Source organism: Barbus barbus (genome assembly GCF_936440315.1).
Source record: "Barbus barbus genome assembly, chromosome: 22".
Classification (NCBI taxonomy): Eukaryota; Metazoa; Chordata; class Actinopteri; order Cypriniformes; family Cyprinidae; genus Barbus; species Barbus barbus.
Window position 1 is genome coordinate 22,324,384 of NC_136750.1, and position 20,194 is coordinate 22,344,577.

Sequence of the window (20,194 nt, forward strand, 5' to 3'; positions counted from 1 at the left end):
CACAGATGAAGAAGGGTCTGGGTAAGAATGATTAAGTGAGAGAGAAGTAAGCTGGGCTTTGCTATATATGCATCTCTGCCATTGCTGATTTTGTTGCATTGATGAAGATGGGACAGGCCGCAACTTTACCCTGCAGAAAAGGTGGTACCTACGTCACCGAGCTTTATGAATGGTTCAGGTAAGTTTGCAAAATATTAACTTGGTGACTATTATGACTACAGCTGGGCTTTAGTGAAGCGGCTAGTAAAAATAGGATACATAAGCTTGCTTACACGTCATCTGATAGATGCTTTTGTGCAAAACAAATCTCCTCATTCTGGGTCTTTATTATTGGAGAGTAATTACAGCCATAAAATGTGTCAAGAAAGGGTCATGCCATACTGAAGATTTTTATTATAGACCATAAAATGCCAACCATGACTGTAAAACCATATAAACTCTCAGCATAAGTAGGTCACCTGCTTATTTGAGTCCTTTTTTTATTTGTCCTTTTACTGCAGTGTTATTCCTGGAATATTTCATTTCTTGACGTGCATTATAAGACCACTGCCTTTTTTAATAATCATTCATAATGTATCTGTTCTAGAAATGATCATATAGTACTGACAACAAAAAAATCTTTAAGTTATCAAGTGTTTATTAAGAGCTACCAGTATTAATAAATGTAAATATATATATTTATAATATAAATATTTTTTATACAATTTTACAAATTTTTAGAAATTAATTACATAGTTTAGGGTTGTCAAGAAAAATTTGTAAAAAAAAAAAAATGCATTGTCTCTACACTGAAAAAATTGGTGTAGGATTTCATTGAAAAGTCTTTACTCAGAAATTTATAGTGCATTTTATAAATAATACAAGGAAAAACTAAATTTCGGTGTATTTTTATTTAATGTGTATTTATTTTTTTTTATGTTGATTTATGTATATAAAAAATATAGTTAATAAACCATTTTAAAGCGTATTTTTATTTAATGTGTATTTATTTTATTTGAATTAATTTGTTATTTGGATCGAACAATATCTATTTTACAACACTAAAAAACCCAAGGTTAATTAATATTTATCAGTGGTTTAAGATGAGAAAATAATTGATTGATATCAGTTTTAAACTACACTATCACACTTTCAGCTTTATAAAAACTTCAGTAATAATCTAAATATTTTTAAAAATGTGTCCACTTTTGTGCTCGTGTCTGGCAGGAAGTTCCTGAATGAATGTCCCAGTGGACTGATCACCCTCCATGAGTTCAGACGTCACTTCTGTAATGGAACCGTGGGAAAAGAGTCCGCGGAGTATGCAGAGCAGATATTCCGCACGCTAGATAACAATGGGGTATTTCACAGATTAAAACTAAACAAGCTTTGAGGTCTGACACGTGATGTTTTAAGCCTGCTGTTCAATGTTGACTTGACTTGTAATAGGCGGAGGCATAATAATAGACACTATACTAACTTGTTTCTCCCAAATGATTCTTTTTACGGAATGGATTTTTAAAAAAGTAAAGTAGAGTAGAATATATACAGTACATTGTTGGGAAGTAACTACATGTAACTAAATTACTTAATTTAATTACAAAATGAATGTAACTGTAATCAGTTACAGTCACTAAGAAAAAAAAAGTGTAATTAAATTAGTTACTTATGAAAATGTTAACAATTATACTTAGGGGATTACATCTGATTTTTTTTTCACCCGCACCCATATAAAAAAAAAAAAGTCGTGACGTATTGTCAAGTATGGTGACCCATACTCGAAATTGGTGCTCTGCCTTTAACCCATCCAAGTGCACACACACAGCAGTGAGTAGTGAACAAATCCACACACACACACACACACACACACCGTGAACACACACCCGGAGCAGTGGGCAGCCATGCTGCGGCGCCCGGGGAGCAATTGGGGGTTCGGTGCCTTGCTCAAGGGCACCTCAGTCGTGGTATTGAGGGTGGAGAGAGCGCTGGACGTTCCCTCCCCCCACCTACAATTCCTGCCGGCCGGGGGCTCGAACTCGCAACCTTTCGGTTACGAGTCCGACTCTCTAACCATTAGGCCACGACTTCCCCTACATGTATTATACTACATGTATAATTGATTTATTTCATAAATTGCAGTGACTGCTCTAAATTATGAGACGCCAATGTTTCAGGAGTTTAGTACTATTACTATTTCTTATGGTTTTAAACTTCAGAATGATCTCAAAGTATAAGTCTGATTTTGTGCTGGTTGTACTTTAAAGTTATTTCAAAAGATGAAGCATTTTGAAAGTCTGACAGTAATCAGGGATGAATACTACTGTAAGGTTAACCCTGCCTGGTTAACATGTTTGAAAATTATTCATCAAAAAGGAATCAAATATAATCAATTACATTACTTTAAGAAAGTAATTGAAATAGTTACACTACTTACATTTTTGATAGGGTAACTTGTAATCTGTAACCTATTACATTTCTAAAGTAACCTTCACAATTCAGTACAGTAACACCTTCACTGAAGTAACACAATACAGTAACACCTTCACTGAATACACACACAGATATATATATATATATATATATAGTGAAGTGACATACTGCCAAGTATGGTGACCCCATACTCGGAATTCGTGCTCTGCATTTAACCCATCCAACGTGCACACACACACACAGCAGTGAACACACACCCGGAGCAGTGGGCAGCCATTTATGCTGCAGCGCCCGGGGAGCAGTTGGGGGTTCGGTGGAGGGCATCTCGGTGGAGGGCACCTCAGTCGTGGTATTGAGGGTGGAGAGAGCGCTGGACATTCACTCCCCCCACCTACAATCCCCGCCGGCCCGAGACTCGAACCCGAAACCTTTGGATTACGAGTCTGACTCTCTAACCATTAGGCCCACGTGGGAAGTCGTGATTTACAGGTGCATCTCAAAAAAATTTATTATTGTGAAAAAGTTCATTTTTTTCTGCAACTTATTTCAAAAAGTAAATCTTTCATATATTCTGGATTCATTGCATGTAAAGTAAAACATTTCAAAAGTTTTTTTGTTTTAATTTTGATGGTTAGAGTTTACAGCTCATGAAAGTAAAAAATCCAGTATCTCAAAACATTAGAATATTTATATTTGAGTTTCATTAAATGACCATCCCTACAGTATAAATTCCGGGTATCTCTTGTTCTTTGATACCACAATAATGGGGACGACTACTGACTTGGCAATGGTGCAGAAGACGATCACTGACAGCCTCCACAAAGAGGGTAAGTCACAGAGGGTCATTACTGAAAGGGGTGGCTGTTCACAGAGTGCTGTATCAAAGCATATTAAATGCAAAGTTGACTGGAAGGAAGAAATTAGGTAGGAAAAGGTGCACAAGCAACAGGGATGACCGCAAGCTTGAAAATACTGTCAAGCAAAGCCGATTCAAACACTTGGGAGAGCTTCACAAGGAGTGGACTGAAGCTGGAGTCAGTGCATCAAGAGTCACCACGCTCAGACGTCTTCAGGAAAAGGGCTACCAAGCCACTTCTGAAACAGAAATAACGTTAGAAGCATGTTACCTGGGCTACGGAGAAAAAGAACTGGACTGTTGCTCAGTGCTCCAAAGTCCTCTTTTCAGATAAAAGTAAATTTTGCATTTAATTTGGAAATCAAGGTCTGGAGTCTGGAGGAAGACTGGAGGGGCACAGAATCCAAGCTGCTTGAAGTCCAGTTTGAAGTTTCCACAGTCAGTGATGATTTGGGGTGCCGTGACGTCTGCTGGTGTTGGTCCATTGTGTTTTATCAAGTCCAGAGTCAATGCAGCCGTCCACCAGGCGATTTTGGAGCACTTTATGCTTCCATCTGCTGACAAGCTTTATGGAGAAGCTGATTTCATTTTCCAGCAGGACTTTAGCACCTGACCACAGTGCCAAAACCACTTCCAAGTGGTTTGCTAACCATGATATCACTGTGCTTGATTGGCCGGCCAACATGCCTGACCTGAACAACATATGGAATCTATAGAATATTTTCAAGAGAAAGATGAGAAACAGTCGATCCAACAATCCAGACGAGCTGAAGGGTCAATAGTGCCTCAGCAGAGCCACAGGCTGATCGCTTCCATGCCACACCTCACTGAAATGAACATACTTTTAAGAACTTGAACTTTTCTGTTTTGCAAATCCTTTTTTTTGATTGATCTTAGAAAATATTGTAATATTTTGAGATACTGGATTTTTTACTTTCATGAGCTGTAAGCTCTAGTCATCAATATAAAAACAAAAACACTTTTGAAATATTTTAGTATACATGCAATGAATCTAGAATATATGAAAGTTTCACTTTTTCAAATGTTACACACAAAAAAGAACTGTTTCACGATATTCTAATTTTTTTAGATGCACCTGCATAATATATATATATAAAATGAATAAAAATGACAAAAACACACAACAAAACGGCTTAAACTGTAAATAAACTCATTATTAAAACAAATTTAATTTTGCATTTAATTTAGAATAAAACCTATAATAGCTTATTTATTTATTTGAGCAATTTTCACTATTTGTATAAAAAGTGTGATATGATTGCCATTTAACAGGATGGAGTTGTGGACTTCAGAGAATATGTGACAGCTATCAGCATGTTGATTGAGGGCACGACGGTGGAGAAGCTGCGCTGGTCCTTCAAACTCTATGATAAAGACAAAGATGGAGCCATCACACGCTCAGAGATGCTGGAAATCATGCAGGTAAGTGTCTATAGCTGAAAAAATCTGTTACTTGCTGTTCTAAATCTGATTGTTGCATTTTACTATGTTTGTTTACGTGATTCTGGATTCCTCCAGTAGAGGGCAATATATACTCACAAATTAATATTCTCTCATGACTGCCCTCACTCAGGCTGTGTACAAGATGAGTGTTGCAGCATCTCTGACCAAACCTGATCCACTGACTGCTGAAGAATGCACCAACAGGATATTTGCACGGCTGGACAAAGATAAAAATGGTAAGCTACGTGCTATCAGTACAAGAGACATTGCTATCTGAAGTAGCAAAGTTATTTCAACCACTCTTGAAATTGAAATTACAATAATTCAATACCAGAAAATGGCAGTTTACAGAAGTTCTCTTTCTTTCTGTCTCTATAGCCATTATCAGTCAAGAGGAATTCATTGAAGGTGCACTGAATGACGAATGGATCAGAGAGATGCTGGAGTGTGATCCAAACACAGTGAAGATGGAGAGGCCTCTCAAGGGCAATGCAGTGCTGTAAATCTGTGGGTCTATTTATATTCAGTATAAAGGAGATCATGGCTGTTACAGTATTTTTTGTGATGGGGCTGTTGTGAATGCCTTAAAGATGAGACATTCATGCATTCGTCAGTATGATTATTTTTAATTAAAGGAATAGTTCACCACAAAATGAATATTTGCTGAAATTTACTCACCCTCAGCCCTGTAGTGAATGGGTGCCGTCAGAATGAGAGACCACACAGCTGATAAAAACATCATTATAATCTACAAGTAATCCACATGACTCCAGTTTATCAATCAATATCTTGTGCAGCAAAAAGCTGCATGTTTGTAAGTAACAAATCCATCATTCACTGCAGAGGATCCATTGGTGAGCAAGCGATGTAATGCTAAATTTCTCCAAATCTCATCTACATCTACATATTGAATGGTTTGAGGGTACATCTTGCAATTTTTCTTTTTTGGGTGAAATATTGCTGTAATGGTGACCTATAAATTGACATTCTACTTTTGATGTTAGATGCAAAATATATGTATGTATATTTATATTGATTAATTGATTGTACTGAAATGATGCCTGAACACACTTCAAATCATTATTTGTCTTTTTTTACGAGCAAATCTCGTAAAGACATTAAAACACTAGAAAATGTATATTTTCATACTTTAGAAGGCGATCCATTCTTGTTGTCAGAGTAACTGATATATATTAGTTCTTTGTGGACTTACTTGGCTTCCTAAACTTGCTTGAGTGGGAAACTTTCTTGTAAATGTGTAAAAAATATATTATATATTTGTTAAAAGTAGACGACAGAAGTGTAAAAAGTTAGTTTTGTGCCTAGTTATGATAGTTTATTATTTTATCATCTTATTAAATGATCAGTTTATTAAATCGTTATGTATCTTTTCATGTAGACCATGTGAATTCACAAAGTAAATCTAAATAGCTATTGTAAATAATTGTTTTATTAGGTTCTTATAAGGCTGTTTTTTAGAAACATATGTCAATACTATACTGCCAAGCATATGAACTTCTACTGAGAAACCAATTATTGATTAAATATTAGTCTCAGTCTCACCTCCTTAAGTTATGTATTTGTATAATCCCAAAAATATATATATATATATTTTTTAAAGGAGAAAAATCTGTAAAATTTTGAGTTTGATTAGCCTATTGATTACAAAATACTGAAATGATCTATCAGATTCTTATGCCATCATGTATCTTTCATTTGGAGTAAAATTATTTTACATAAAATCTACATATTATGTACAGAAACATATGTATTCTGACTTGATATCTCAGCTTCAGTTCCCTAGGCTTTTATCAGTATTCTACAATGAACAATTGTACAGTTGTGTTCTTAAGTATTCTTCTGCATTCCTCACTAGGTTTTGATACACAGAATTTGAAATCTTTTGGTCTTGTCAAATTGTGCCTTAAATATGCCTGCCTTATTCCAGCAGCTGAGCAACTGACTTCAGAGGAACACCTCAGTTTTGACGTGTGCTAGATTAAAAAAGACTAAATGACAGGCTAATAAATAGATCTGAGCAGAATCATGTTGGTTTCACTATATTAGTTTTGATCTCATACACAAGAATGATTTAATAAATTATCTGGGTTTTTTTGTTGTTGTTGTTTTTTTGTACAATTACCTAAACCTAACCCTCACACATATATCAGAATATCATCATGATTTGGCTGATTTATGATGAACACTTCCGAAGTGCTCCAAATTAGTTTTTTGACATATTTTACTATTTATAAGAGAAGTAATGCCTAACAAATTTACAAAAACTAATACTAATGCTACTATAGCGAAGGCTCGTCTTGTGAATATTAATTAGATAGAGGTGATGCAATTTAGTGCCCGTCCAATAGCGAAAAGCGCTTCATGAATATTAATGAGATGACTCGGTGACCATCCAATGGTGAAGACATGGTTCATGAATATTAAGCAGCACGCCTTCACCGTAGTAGGATGTTCCCTTCTATGACGTCCCACGTTCCCACTTTCATTGTCGACATGGCGCTGGCGAGGAAAGAGCAAATCTCGGAAAGACATTAAAACACTAGAAAAGAGTAATTCTCATACTTTAGACGGCGGTCCAGATTCGGTAAGTAATTACAGCATTCTTGTTGTCAGAGTAACTGATATATAACGTTATTAGTTCTTTGTGAATTTACTTGGCTTCCTAAACTTGCTTGAGTGGGAAACTTTCTTGTTACTTAATTGTGTCAAAAAAATAAATATTTGTTAAAAGTAGACGACAGAAGTGTAAAAAAAGTTATTTTTTTGCGTAGTTATGATCTCTTCACACGTGGTTATATTTTCATAGCCTAAGGGATTGATTACAAACAGCATTTATGTACATGTGCAATACTTAAAACAAAGCACAAGGTATATTTTAAACTATTTAAAAATAAATTAAAACATAAGGTGTGATTTGAAGAGCAGAACTAGGTATCTGAGGCACAGCTGTGTTTGTGAAGAAGTGATTCACACATTCCACGTAAGTTAGCCACAGAGGAACAAGAGGAGTGCTTTACCTCATCCTCACCTGTGATCTGGACTGAGACAGAGCTTACAGAACGCAATTGTTACTTTTTAGCTGTACAGTCTACAGAAGTATGTTTGGAGTGATTTCCTCTATTTAAATTAATTTTTATATCGTGTGTAGCATGTGTTTTTGGATGTGCATGTTGTCACACTGGAAGTATAATATCAGTATGGTTTTGAATCAAGTCAGTAACAAATAGACAATTGTGCGGTTTTTATGTTGTTACAAGCTTTTACATTACATTTGTGAATCCATCTCCCAAAATCCCCATTAATATCATAATTTGTAATGGCTAACATTATGTAATGATTGTTATGTAATGAAAGGTTGAACTGCATTCTCAAGAAGTAATTTGTTTTGATATTTTTGTATGTTGTTTGCTGATTCATGAATGGTTAGGTTTTTTACAATACAATTTTCCTGTTGCAATATGCCATTAGCTGTCACAAAATGTTTTGTCAGCTTTAGCTTTTTCCTGGCAATAAAACGGTTTATTTCTGTAGCCAGCATCTTAAGGTATGTGACTTTAAAAATTAACTTCCTCCCAGAAATAATATTGCAGTAAAGTCACAATTAACCCTGGTTTACGCTGTAAAAAAAATGTTTTCGAAGTTGTAAATAAAACAAGTGTAATTTACAAGAAAATACTATTTCAGCTTTTCTAGTTCAAAATTTCACATTTAATTCTGGGTTACATGCTGTTTCTTTGTACCTATTCAACTAGTTTTAATCTTTTTGTAGTTTTGGCTTTGTCCTTGTAATTTAAGTCCATTTCATCACACATCTGTGATATTGTGTAAATGGCGTGATGTTTACAGTAACTGCCTCTAATGAAAGACTTCAAAGAGCATCATTTGCTGTTTAAATCTTGTGTTTGCAGCCCAAAGTAAGCCTGCAGGATTCATCAGCCATCTTTATTTGTTGTGTAACAAACTCTTATTACCATCTCGAAGGGCTAAAATACACGTTTTTTCCTTTATCCACTTATATTTGCAAGTGTGCATTTACCTAAGCAGTGTGGAATTTTTTTCTTTTTACAGTTAGCTATAGATAGCATATGAAACACCCTTGAAAACAGGCAGGCGTCCTTTCTCTGTTCCATGTGGTTATGTGAAGTATGATGCATCATATTCTACGACAACGTTTTGGCTTAGTATAGTGACAGGATATTTCAGATCAGTGTCAGATGGGTGTCCCTTTATAAGTTTTGAGTGTGAGAATAGTCAGCGGTGGTGTTTTATTGGCTGCTTATGTATAAAACTCTGCTTAGTGACGCCCCAATATAGCCACAAATATGTAAGAATGGAGTTAAGTAAAAAAAATAAATAAATGTTCCATTCTTTTTCTATTTCTGGCATGTGTAAGAAAAGGAGCCTGTTGTAAGCAGAGGCTGTCCTCCTCCCACATGCGCAGGCTGGACTGAAGGCTTGTTCACATCTGTGTTCCTCTAGTACTTGCACGAGCCCCAAACATCTTTTATAACTCTACGCTTGGCTCAAACGCTGCAATCACATCTGACTGCTTTTTTTCATCAACGTGAAACCAGGCATAGTATTTATCGGTGTATAAAACCTACTGGCACAATCAATCTGATAAAAACACATTAAAATCGAAGGGAAAAAAGGATATAATATGTCAATACAAAGTTTTTTGTTTTGAACATGTACCATGGTAATAGCATGGTTTTCTATGAATTGGTGTATGATGTACACTACTGTTCAAACATTTGTGGTCATCAAATTTTGTGATGTTTTTGGAACAGTATTGGGTGTAATTAGTTTCTAAGTAATTAGTGACTGTAATTTAATAACTTTTCCCTTGAAATGTAAAGTGAGGGATTACTCATATTTTTTCTGTAATTTAATTACAGTTACTTCTTATGTAATTGAACTTAATACTATATAGACTGTAGAACATTTCTATACTGTACAATAGTGGATTTAACATAAAAATGTAAAGTCTAACCTTAAAATGCATGCGTTTATGTACCCCTCTCACTTTAAATAATTTGGTGAGTTAAGAATTTTGGTAACACTTTAGTGTCCAATTCTCACTATTAACTAGTTGGTAATTAGCTAATATTACTGAGATATTGGCTGTTTATTATTAAAACACATGTTAATGTCTTATTCTGCAAGACCTTATTCTAAGTCCTTAATCCTAAACCAATTCTTAAACTTAAGAACTACTTTACTAAGTATTAATAAGCAGTAATTAGGAGTATATTAAGGCAAAAGTCATAGTTAATAGTTAGTTAATAGTGAGAATTGGACTCTAATCTAAAGTGTGACCAGAATAATGAATGTAGTCAATTATTATCTATTTGAAATAATTAGATGAACCGTTTTATGTCTATCCTTGATCAAACATGCTGTAAAAGCTGTAATATTGTGAAATATTTATTTAAAATATTACATTTAAAATGATTGTTTTCCGTTTCAAATACATTTTAAAATGCAGTTTATTCCTGTGATGCAAAGCTGAATTTTCAGCAGCCATTACTGCAGTCCTCGGTGTCACATGATCCTTCAGAAATCATTCTGATACACTTGAGAAATACACATTTCTAATTATTTTCAACAAACAAACATCTATTGGAAATGTATATCAATTTAATGTGTCTGTGCTAAATAAAAGTATTAATTTATTTTTTAAAAATCTTACTGACCTCAAACTTGTGAACAATAGTGTAATCACTATGGTACATGAGTATGATAGTCATTCAGTACTTTATTATATATCAAAGTACAAGGGATGCGTGATTTATCTGTTTTCTGCCAATGCTATACCTTTTTTTTTATTTATTGATATTGAATATTTGTGCATGACATGTTAATTTAACCTATTTTACTATTTGAATTACCTTTGCCATCATTTATCACTCAATTTAATCTTTAAAAACACCAATAATGTAATAAGACTGACACTGTTTAATTTAATCTTTATCAAAGCGCTAAATGAATATACATTTTTAATATTGTACATTATAGTGTTTTGATACTTAAAATTAAATTTACATTTGAAATGATTGTTCTTAATTTGTAGTGTTTTTTTTTTTTATTAAAAATAAATTAATTTAGCAAAAATAATATAGGATTTTACTTTTGGCCATTTATTGGTTAACACCCATTGTTTTTTCAGTGTTGATGAAAAATATAACCATCAGCATTTACTAGAAAGCTTGGCGTACATATTTATTTATCAGATGAACATGTGCTTACAGAGCCATTAAAAAAGTCTTTCCCATGACTCTCCAGCATGCTTCTATGAATGCTTTAGCTTGACTTGAGGCGAATTTGCTGGCTTACACGGCTGGCCTGCCATAAATGCTTTTATTTCTGTTGAGATGAATGACCCGAAGGCTGCTATTTTTCCCCAGCATGTGCCAGCAGAGGTTTTTCTGTCAGTCAGTCAGAGCGGTTCAGAGAGGGATAGTGGCTAATACGGCTCAAACAGAGTGTGGAGTGGATAAAGTTCATACACATTGTGCCCTTAGGTGCCCGTCTGATGGATTTGAGAGGCCATTAGGGGTTTTTCCCTTATTCTCATTCTCTGCTCATATTCATAACCTTTTATTTAATGCCATCTTGAGCCCTTTTCAGGGAACAGTGCAAATAGTAATATTTATTTACGTTCAAAAAACAGTTTCCTTTTGACAATTGCACCTACAGGCTTGTGTTCTTTTGAGTCCAGGAAAATATTTCCACACAAAGGACAGGCTTCATGTCTCACATTTCTTCCCACTTAATTTCATTATTGGCGTGTTTTCTCGTAAGATTTGTTCCAAGGATTGTTGAAACACACAGCCTACTTCAAGATTTTTCTTTGGTTTTAGAAAAATACTTGTGCTGTAACTTTTTGATGTTTAACAGCATGATGTTTTTGCATGCGCATAAACTGTTTTGATGTTGATACTGTAGATCTGAACCCAGAGTCTTGATTTCTCTGTTCGACTTCACACGATTCAGAGAGGAAATATGAGCTTCATAAAGAACGCGTTATCGCTTTTTACAGGCTGGAAGCCACCATGTTCCCGCCATGAGAGGAAATTCCAGCCATGCAAAAATGGTGGTTGTTAGCTCATAATAAAAGGCTTTCCAGGCAAAGAGAGAAACTCCAGTGAGTTCTTGTTTGCTGCTTTATTTGCTCTAAATAGTGATATTAATGTAGATTGACAGAACTGTTTAGAAACATGCAGGAAAAAATGCACCAAAGCGTGCTGTGTGAACATGTGACCAGTGTGATGTTTGTGTAGCACAGCTTTTCTAGACATAACAGGAGTCTCCAGACAAGGTTTTGATTTGTTATTTCTATATAGTTGAAAGACCAGATTGAAAAGTTTCATAATAGTTCTAGATCAAAGAATTGATATTTTAAAAACTAAACCTTTCACACTAGTGAAGGGCATTAGTTTACTCTGACCTAGATTTCACAACATTTTTTGAAAAATAGTTTGATCCACTTGTCTTCTAACAAACTGGATACATTCACACCGCCAGTCACAGTGGCCTTATGTAATGTCTAGTGACTGGATTGCAAACTTTAATTAAACTTTGGTGCTAAACTGTTAGGATACTGCCTTTGAATATTGTATATATTTTGAATTGATATTTCATTCAGGAACGATGCATTAAATTGATCTCAAGTGTTCAATTTCGGTTACAGAATGAAGTACTGTGTGTGTGTATCTATAAGACAATAACGTTATTATTTAATATTAGATTATTAAATGATTATATTAAAGTCATAATTAGATTGCAACAAACTCAGAAGAGACGAGCACTGTTCCTGGCATTTCATATCTAGCCCCAGTATCATTTCATGTCATTTTTTTATATATATATATATATATATATATATAATAATACAGCTACATTAAGATTATTAGACAGTATCAAAAAGTAGAGTTTTGTGCTTGAATGCATCTGAAGGGACCACTGACAGAGAGGAAAGAACATCTGAACATAACAAATCAAATGCACACTGACGGATCTACTTTTACCATAATAATCTGTTTGGTTGTAAAATATGTTATCTGAGATAAAATCAAATGTATACCTGTGGAATCATTCACAGACAGCACACACAGGTGTTCAACTAATAAACATTTTCATCGATGGCAAACAATAGGATGCATTTGCAGAATTTGTGTCAGTTTACTGTAGGTTCGTGGCCACTTCATCCAACACTCTTTACATTCTCCGTGTTCTTAAATGTAACATTCAGCCATTATGAGTGAAAAATAGCTTCAGATGATTCAGTGCATGCAGGGAACTGAAGAAATAATTCAAACTGATTCACAAACCTATTCAGACTATTTTGCCAGCTTGTTTGCCAACAAGTCTCTGAAGTGAATGGACTCAAGAGTGATTCAGTTGTGAATGGGTCATCGCTAATGCCCCTTAAAAAGAAACAGCGCGCTTGGAATAAACAACACATTTCTTAACATATATTGTGAAACAAATTATGTTACAAGAGGAACGTCACCATTGTAATGAAGTAAAAGTTATTTTTTTTCATTAGAAATGTACTTGAGTAAATTACCCAGGTTTAATTCTACTCTTAAAAGTGCATTTTCCAAAAATTACTACCCACTTCTGACCACATTTAGCACTTTGACAACAGGTTTGGTGCAGTAAGATCATGGCCAGTGTAAATGTTGCAAATGAAATGTGTGAAATTGCTTGTACACTGTACAGAGCTGGTTATTAGACAATACGGGGATTTTTTATGGTATAAGACCCTTTAAAAAGGCTTGCTGTCAAACTAAGTTGCTCTGAAAATCCCTGCGTGCTTCTTACACACAATTTGTGTTTACCCGTTTTAAAGGATTATTAACTGCTAATTCAATGTATACAGCCTGTAGCATCGTCCTTCACCACAACACATGATTTCAGAGTGATGCTTTGTGATTTTTATGCTTCACGTATTTCTTTGAATGACTCCAAATAGAATAGCTCATCTGACTTAGATCACAAGCCAATTTTGTGCAGAAAAACTGAATTCTCACTTAGCATAGCACACTTTCCCTTCTTTCAGATGTGTAAGTTAAACTTTGGCTTGTTGTATTTGTCCATTACGGCAGAGAAATTGATCAACACTGGTGCATGGGATATCAGAACATGACAGGGTGTCTCTTCACCTCCTTGTTTTGAGGATTAAAACGGAGAGAATGCCGCCGCTGTGTTCTCGGGCCGCGTGCCAAAAGGGCCTAACAATGTGTCCCCGCTAGTCCCCCAACAAAGTACCCAGTGTCCCCAGCAGCAGCACAAGCACTGTGCCAATAATTGAAATAAATGGCTCAGTTATTCTTTAAAATCTGTGGCTAATGGTTGGAGCTTGACTGCGTTACCCAGGGAACAGTAGAGAGCTGAGAACCAGCCAACCTTTCACCCAAAGGATGTGCTCTGCTTTCTGGAACCATCACAGGGAGACCCCGTCCAGATGAATACACAGTTAGAAATGAAGATCAGTGGGAAGGATTGAGAAATATACTTTCATGCACTGTAGTTTCTGTGCATACATCAGTGTTGCTATCATTAACTTATATTAAACTAAATTAGAATTAGAATTAGAAATGTTGGCATGACAGATAACTGAAATAAATAAGTTTAGGTTGAAGTAATAAAATTCTTAAAACTTAAAGCTGAAATTAAAATAAAGCTAAATAGAAAAAAAAAAAAAAAAAAAAAAAAAAAACTAAACTAAAACTTGCATTGTACTGAAATAAAATGAAAATATAAAAATAAACCCTAATTTAAAATGTACATAATGAATACTATGATAGTATATAAATAATAGTACAATAACAGTAGAACACATTTTTCTGTCTATTCGGCCTCTGTTTATGTTTTTTCTGATCTGGCTCTAGATTCTGTTAAATTCTAAACAAATTTTTGGTGTTTGTGTAATACTTTCCTGAATAACATTAGGCATGTATCAAACATGCAGCACAGCATTTATTTCTTCATTCAGATTTGTAGTCTTAACTTACTCCGTGCCTAATCCTTCAAAAGGTTTCAATTAATGTGTTTAGAGATTCCCTAAATGCATTTTGTGCTGTTTACTGTAATATTTATTTTCTTATTTCCTCTTTATTCAGGATAAACAGAGCTGAACAAGATGATGTCTGATGCCAGTGACATGTTGGCAGCAGCCTTGGAGCAAATGGATGGTATTATAGCAGGTAAAATTGTACTCATTTAGACTTTTCAACAATTCCATTAACCATACCAAAAGTGATTTAAAATCTTCTATTCCTAATTCAACGGTCCCTCCACATTTAAACCTGACAAAATAATTCACTTCACATTGGTACATTTGTTCATTCTATCCACATTGGAAATGTTCTGCAGTGAAAATGTTACAGACTCATTTCATGAAACGTTACTGAGGTTTAAAGAGCATAAGATTGGACCGATATTAGCACATTGACCAAATTGTCTGGCATATCAAGTAATTTATCACTGGCTTATTATAAGGCTGACATTTCAATTTGGAGTCGCCTGTCAGATCACATGATTTCCTGAGGTTTTAGCAATTAAAGCATTTCCTCTGCCCTGGTTCTGACTTCAGAACTTGAGTGGGCATTTGCCCACAGTATGCCTTATTATAAGGTCATACTATCTTTTATGCCACAAACAGTACATGATAATTGTGTTTTTTTTATAATGATTGCTTAATTCAGAAATCCCATACATGGTGCTTTATTGTAAAAGATTTTCTTATTCTTGTATTGATTGACTCTCATGAGCATGTAATGTATAACTTGTAGCTCCACCAATTTTCTTGCGCATAATATTGTATGAATAAAATATGATCAACTCCCCATTCACTGCTTTTATTTATTGTGCTCAGGCTCCAAGGCTCTGGACTACTCCAATGGCATCTTTGATTGTCAGTCCCCAACATCACCCTTCATGGGCAGCTTGCGAGCCCTGAACTTACTTGAGGACCTCAGGGGCGTTCTGGAGCTCATGGACGCTGAGGAGAGAGAGAGCTTGCGTTGTCAGATCCCAGACTCTACAGCAGACAGTCTGGTGGAGTGGCTCCATGGTCACCTGGTACATACACCACATTCCAGAACCCTGGAATTCAATGTGTATACTCTAGATATGAACATGAGCTAACATACTATGTTTTGCCATGTTGTAAGGAAGTACATAGTTATTTATACATAATTTATTTATAGGAAGTCTATTTTTCCCATTAACCCATAGTCTATTTTCAATTATGTTGTGAAAAAGTATGTTGTGTGTTGGTTTATGTCCATTGGAAGTATTTTCTGTGGCATTGCTAGGCCTAAGCTCACGATTTTCATTCTGATATAATAAAGGTTCAATCAATGTTATAAATTATGACGTGTATCATGTGCAGTAGTTCTATTCATAATTAAGTATGTAGTGCAGTTTAGTTTTATTATTGCCTCAAAATATTAGTTACAGCAGATCCAAGAAACATTATTCTTGTGTGCCTTGAGATAGATTGAACAACTGCCAGGGGAAAGTCAACACATAGTACCATATTTAGTCAGTTTACATGGATTATTATGTTCATTCACCCAATGTTAACGTTTTTTGGCACAATAAATGGTGCATGAAAACCCCGAATCTCAAGTGACGCTGTTTTTCTCAGTAATACTTACTTTTAAAAAGCATAAAAATAACTGTTTCAAGCCATATTGTGTTGGATTCCAGAAGTCTTTTATAATAAATTATTTTTCTGTGTTTGTTTTGGACAGTCAAATGGGCACATTTCAATCACCGGTGATGTTTACCAGGACAGACTTAATCGTCTTGAAAGTGATAAAGAATCCCTTGTGCTTCAGGTAACTTGTGTATACACACATGTACCGTACAGTCAAAAGGTTGGAGTCAGCAAGATTTTTTAATGTTTTTGAAAGATGTCTCGTGTGCTCACCAAGGCTGAATTTATATGGTCATAAAAACTGTAAAATATTATTACAATTTAAAATAATGGATTTCTTTTTCAGAATATTTTAAAATGTTTTTTTTTTCCTATGATGACCGCTGAATTTTCAGCAGCCATTCCATTCAGAAATCCTTCGAATACGCTAATTTAATCCTCAAGAAACATTTCTTATTATTATCAATGTTCAATATTTTTAACATTGATAATATTTTTGTAGAAACCCTGATAAAAAAAATTCAGGATTCTTTGGTAAAGAAAAGTTCAAAAGAATAGCATTTCCTTTTTTCTTTTTTTATTTGTAATATAAATTATTTTAAAAACACAAATGTGTTTACTGTCACTTTCGATCAATTTAATGCATACTTGCTGAATTAAATAAAATCATCATTCTTTGCAGGTGAGTGTTTTGACGGATCAAGTGGAGGCGCAGGGAGAAAAGATAAGGGACCTAGACCTGTGCCTTGATGAACACCGTGAGAAACTAAATGCCACTGAAGAAATGTTACAACAGGTGGGTTTAAAGATGTTCCTTGTTTATTGGCGACATGGTCTGGTGGTTGGGCACATGTGCATTTTGCACATTAGAGCTTATTTTCAGCACTTAGTTTCCTATCACATCTTCACTATAAGCAGAAGCCCTTAAAATTTTAATTCATAAGACTTTCTTTGTTCATGCTCCAATTGTGAACTCTTGTTCCTAGGAACTCCTATGCAGATCAGCCCTTGAGTCTCAGAAGCTGGAGCTTATGGCAGAGGTTTCCAACTTGAAACTGAAGTTAACAGCAATGGATAAAGAGAGACTTGATTTTGATGACAGATTTGGAGATAGTGAGGTAAAAAACATGAACGCATGCATGAGGGAAATAATTGTGTAAGGATGTCTTTATGTGAAAATATCAGTGGCTGTGCTTTAATTATAATGCTAGTCATTGGTTAATTTGTGATTCCGCCATTGGTGCACAGAGCTCTTTTGTTTTGACCGCTTTAACATATTGCAGTTTGCTGGAAAATTACTTGAATGTTTGTTTAGATTCGTCATTCTGCAGTATAGCCAACCTTTTGTTTCTGTACAAACCTGAAGCAGAAAGACGTGCTTTCAACAATGCAATCTGTTAGCACGCGGACATCTAACAATCACATCGTGTTGTGGTACAGAAGTCTGTTCCAGTGCACTGGAATGTTGGGCTTTTAACTATTTTCTGCTTTGTTTGCTCTCTGGGCAAAATGGCAAATGCAAAAACAGCCTTTACCAGATACCATTTCCTCTCCAAAAAATATCAGTGATTTCAACTATTTCAGATAAACCTGCCATAAACCATTTTTGGCGTTTCTTGGCCCAAATGCAAACTGGACCGTTTCTTATGTATTTGTTATGTTTTTGAGACTAGGTGTAAAGCAGACTATTATCTTTTGAACTCCAGAGCAGCTGGCCTTGTTGTCCAGGGTTGCTTTCAGTCCTTGTCCATAGCATGTTTTATTTAGGCTTGGGAAATGCTGTTATCACTGTAACACATATTTTTGAGTCAAACAACATCCAAAAATGGAGAAAAGCAGGATGATTTTTGATTAGGGTCATGGAGATGAACCAGTCTCTGCACCTGTGTGTTCACAGTCGGCCACAGAAAACGGGTTTTGTCTCCTTGTTGTTGACAAACTTTCCATTTCAGGCCTTTCTTTGTGATTGTGCTTTTCATTCTTCTTGCAGTATTATAGAACACATATACAAATTATTTATTGTTTAAACTGTGCACTAAATTGGCAAGTGTGTTTGGTCTAGGTTGGTCAACACATTCTTCAAAGATATAAATTATTTCTGCTGTTTCCTGTTATTTTGCTGCCACATAATTTACCGTCTCAGCAAGACTAGTTTGTTTCCCAAAATATCCTCTTTTTATCCTGTTAAGACTAAGACTAGAATGTCATTTTAGATTTTGAAGAACTATCAGAACTACTGTAGCCTGAAATACTCAATGTACACTACTGTTTAAAAGATTTTTTAAAAATATATTTTTGTTAAGAAGTACAGAAGTATCTCATGTTCACCTAGGCTGTATTTATTTGATCAAAAATACAATAAAACAGTAATTTTGCGATATTATTGCAATTTAAAATAACTCTTTTCTATTTGAATATATTTTAAAATTTAATTTTTTCCTGTGATGGCAAACCTGAATTTTCAGCAGTCATTACTCCAGTCGTCAGTGTCACATGATCCTTCAGAAATCATTATAATATTCTGATTCGGTGCTTAGTAAGTATTTATGACATTTCTTATCATCAGAGTTGAAAACTGTTGTACCGACCCCAAACCTTTGAACTGTAGTGTATTCAGATTGTCCTTATTCTTTCCGGATCACTGCTCCAAGTGGATGCATGTGTATTTTTATACATTTTCACTGAATGTTTACAACTAGAGGCTGCTCTGTTGTTTATTGAATCATAAATCCACAGCTGAATGCTAGACATTCTGACAAAGAGCTTGGCCCTGAAAGGCCTGAGTGCTGAATGGAAGCTTGTCACTAGATTCTTGTTTATTGTTGTTGTTCTTTTTTTGCACGTAAAGCATTTCTAAAGATTGAATACTTAGTCTGTTTGTTAAACAAACCATTTCAAACTTGACAGTAGGGTTCTCTTTGAAGCCCTTTGAGGCTAAATAGTTTAGGAATATGGCTATTAGGGATGTAACGGTATGAAAATTTCTAATCACGATTATAGTGACCAAAATTATCACGGTTATCAGTATTATCACGGTATTGTTAAAATGTGCTGGAGATGTTCAAAAAGTACCGAAACATAAATCACTTCACCAAGTTTCATACTTAAAAATCAACAAACAGCAAATAAAATGACTTTTTGTTTGCATAATCACTAAAACAATAACATTACCAATGAGGTCTGGATTTTAAATGACAACTTGACTGACACCAGTTTAATAGCATGTTCAAATAACTAATGTAAATGTTCAAATAAAGCTTTGAAAAAGTTTAACATAAAGGTAGACCACACATTTCAGCCTTTAAAGAAAAGGGTTAAATTAAAATGATAATTAATAAATGATTATATGTATTTTATCTGCTCCATAAATAATTCTATATAGCATATCTGAATTGTTTAAATGTACATAAGTTTGTTTTTCATCAACCGGTTAAAATTTACAGCAGGTCATGCAAATTTGGTCAATTTTTTGGCCAGACAGAAACTGCACACAGGCTGAATGTAAATAAGTGTCTGTAAATCCACTCTCTGGCAGCAGGTGGCGCTTTATATGGAAAAGCTGAATTACAGCTGATTCCTGTGAACTCCGCGAACACTTCCTTTAGGTATTACATGGAGCGAAGATGAAAACAAAATGCCATCGAATTGTTTCTGAAGACAGTCCGAACCTTCAGAGGTACATTCATATAATTAATTCATTGATATATTAATTTGTATAATTCCCTTAGCACTCTTTTAAAACCTCCCAGCTTTTCCGCCCTGTTTTCACT

The 20,194-nt window shown here is 34.8% G+C and overlaps 2 protein-coding genes across 5 annotated transcripts in view; both read left to right on the forward strand.

The window, feature by feature from the left end:
- Positions 1 to 6,844, forward strand: LOC306888326 (guanylyl cyclase inhibitory protein). The gene is made up of 5 exons (XM_079446542.1): positions 1 to 178; positions 1,207 to 1,339; positions 4,559 to 4,708; positions 4,860 to 4,965; positions 5,108 to 6,844. Exons 1-5 carry the CDS (start codon positions 102 to 104, stop codon positions 5,230 to 5,232), a joined length of 591 nt encoding a protein of 196 aa, XP_079302668.1. The 5' UTR covers positions 1 to 101; the 3' UTR covers positions 5,233 to 6,844.
- A 351-nt stretch (positions 6,845 to 7,195) lies between these two features.
- The window catches only part of LOC306888457 (liprin-beta-1-like), a 28,113-nt gene continuing 15,114 nt past the window's right edge, over positions 7,196 to 20,194 (forward strand). For all 4 annotated transcript variants that reach the window (XM_079446770.1, XM_079446773.1, XM_079446771.1 and 1 more), the window contains exons 1-6: positions 7,196 to 7,334; positions 14,881 to 14,964; positions 15,636 to 15,841; positions 16,519 to 16,605; positions 17,107 to 17,220; positions 17,411 to 17,542. In XM_079446770.1, the coding sequence (XP_079302896.1) occupies positions 14,901 to 14,964; positions 15,636 to 15,841; positions 16,519 to 16,605; positions 17,107 to 17,220; positions 17,411 to 17,542 (603 nt within the window). In that variant the 5' untranslated portion in view covers positions 7,196 to 7,334; positions 14,881 to 14,900. The remainder of the gene's footprint in view (positions 7,335 to 14,880; positions 14,965 to 15,635; positions 15,842 to 16,518; positions 16,606 to 17,106; positions 17,221 to 17,410; positions 17,543 to 20,194) is intronic.

What these genes read in the sequence shown, in the direction of transcription:
- LOC306888326 (XM_079446542.1), top strand. Translation starts at nt 102, where the DNA reads ATGAAGATGGGACAGGCCGCAACTTTACCCTGCAGAAAAGGTGGTACC. An exon ending in AGATGCTGGAAATCATGCAG is followed by an intron (nt 4,709 to 4,859) that starts GTAAGTGTCTAT and finishes GCCCTCACTCAG; the next exon opens with GCTGTGTACAAGATGAGTGT. An exon ending in GCTGGACAAAGATAAAAATG is followed by an intron (nt 4,966 to 5,107) that starts GTAAGCTACGTG and finishes CTGTCTCTATAG; the next exon opens with CCATTATCAGTCAAGAGGAA.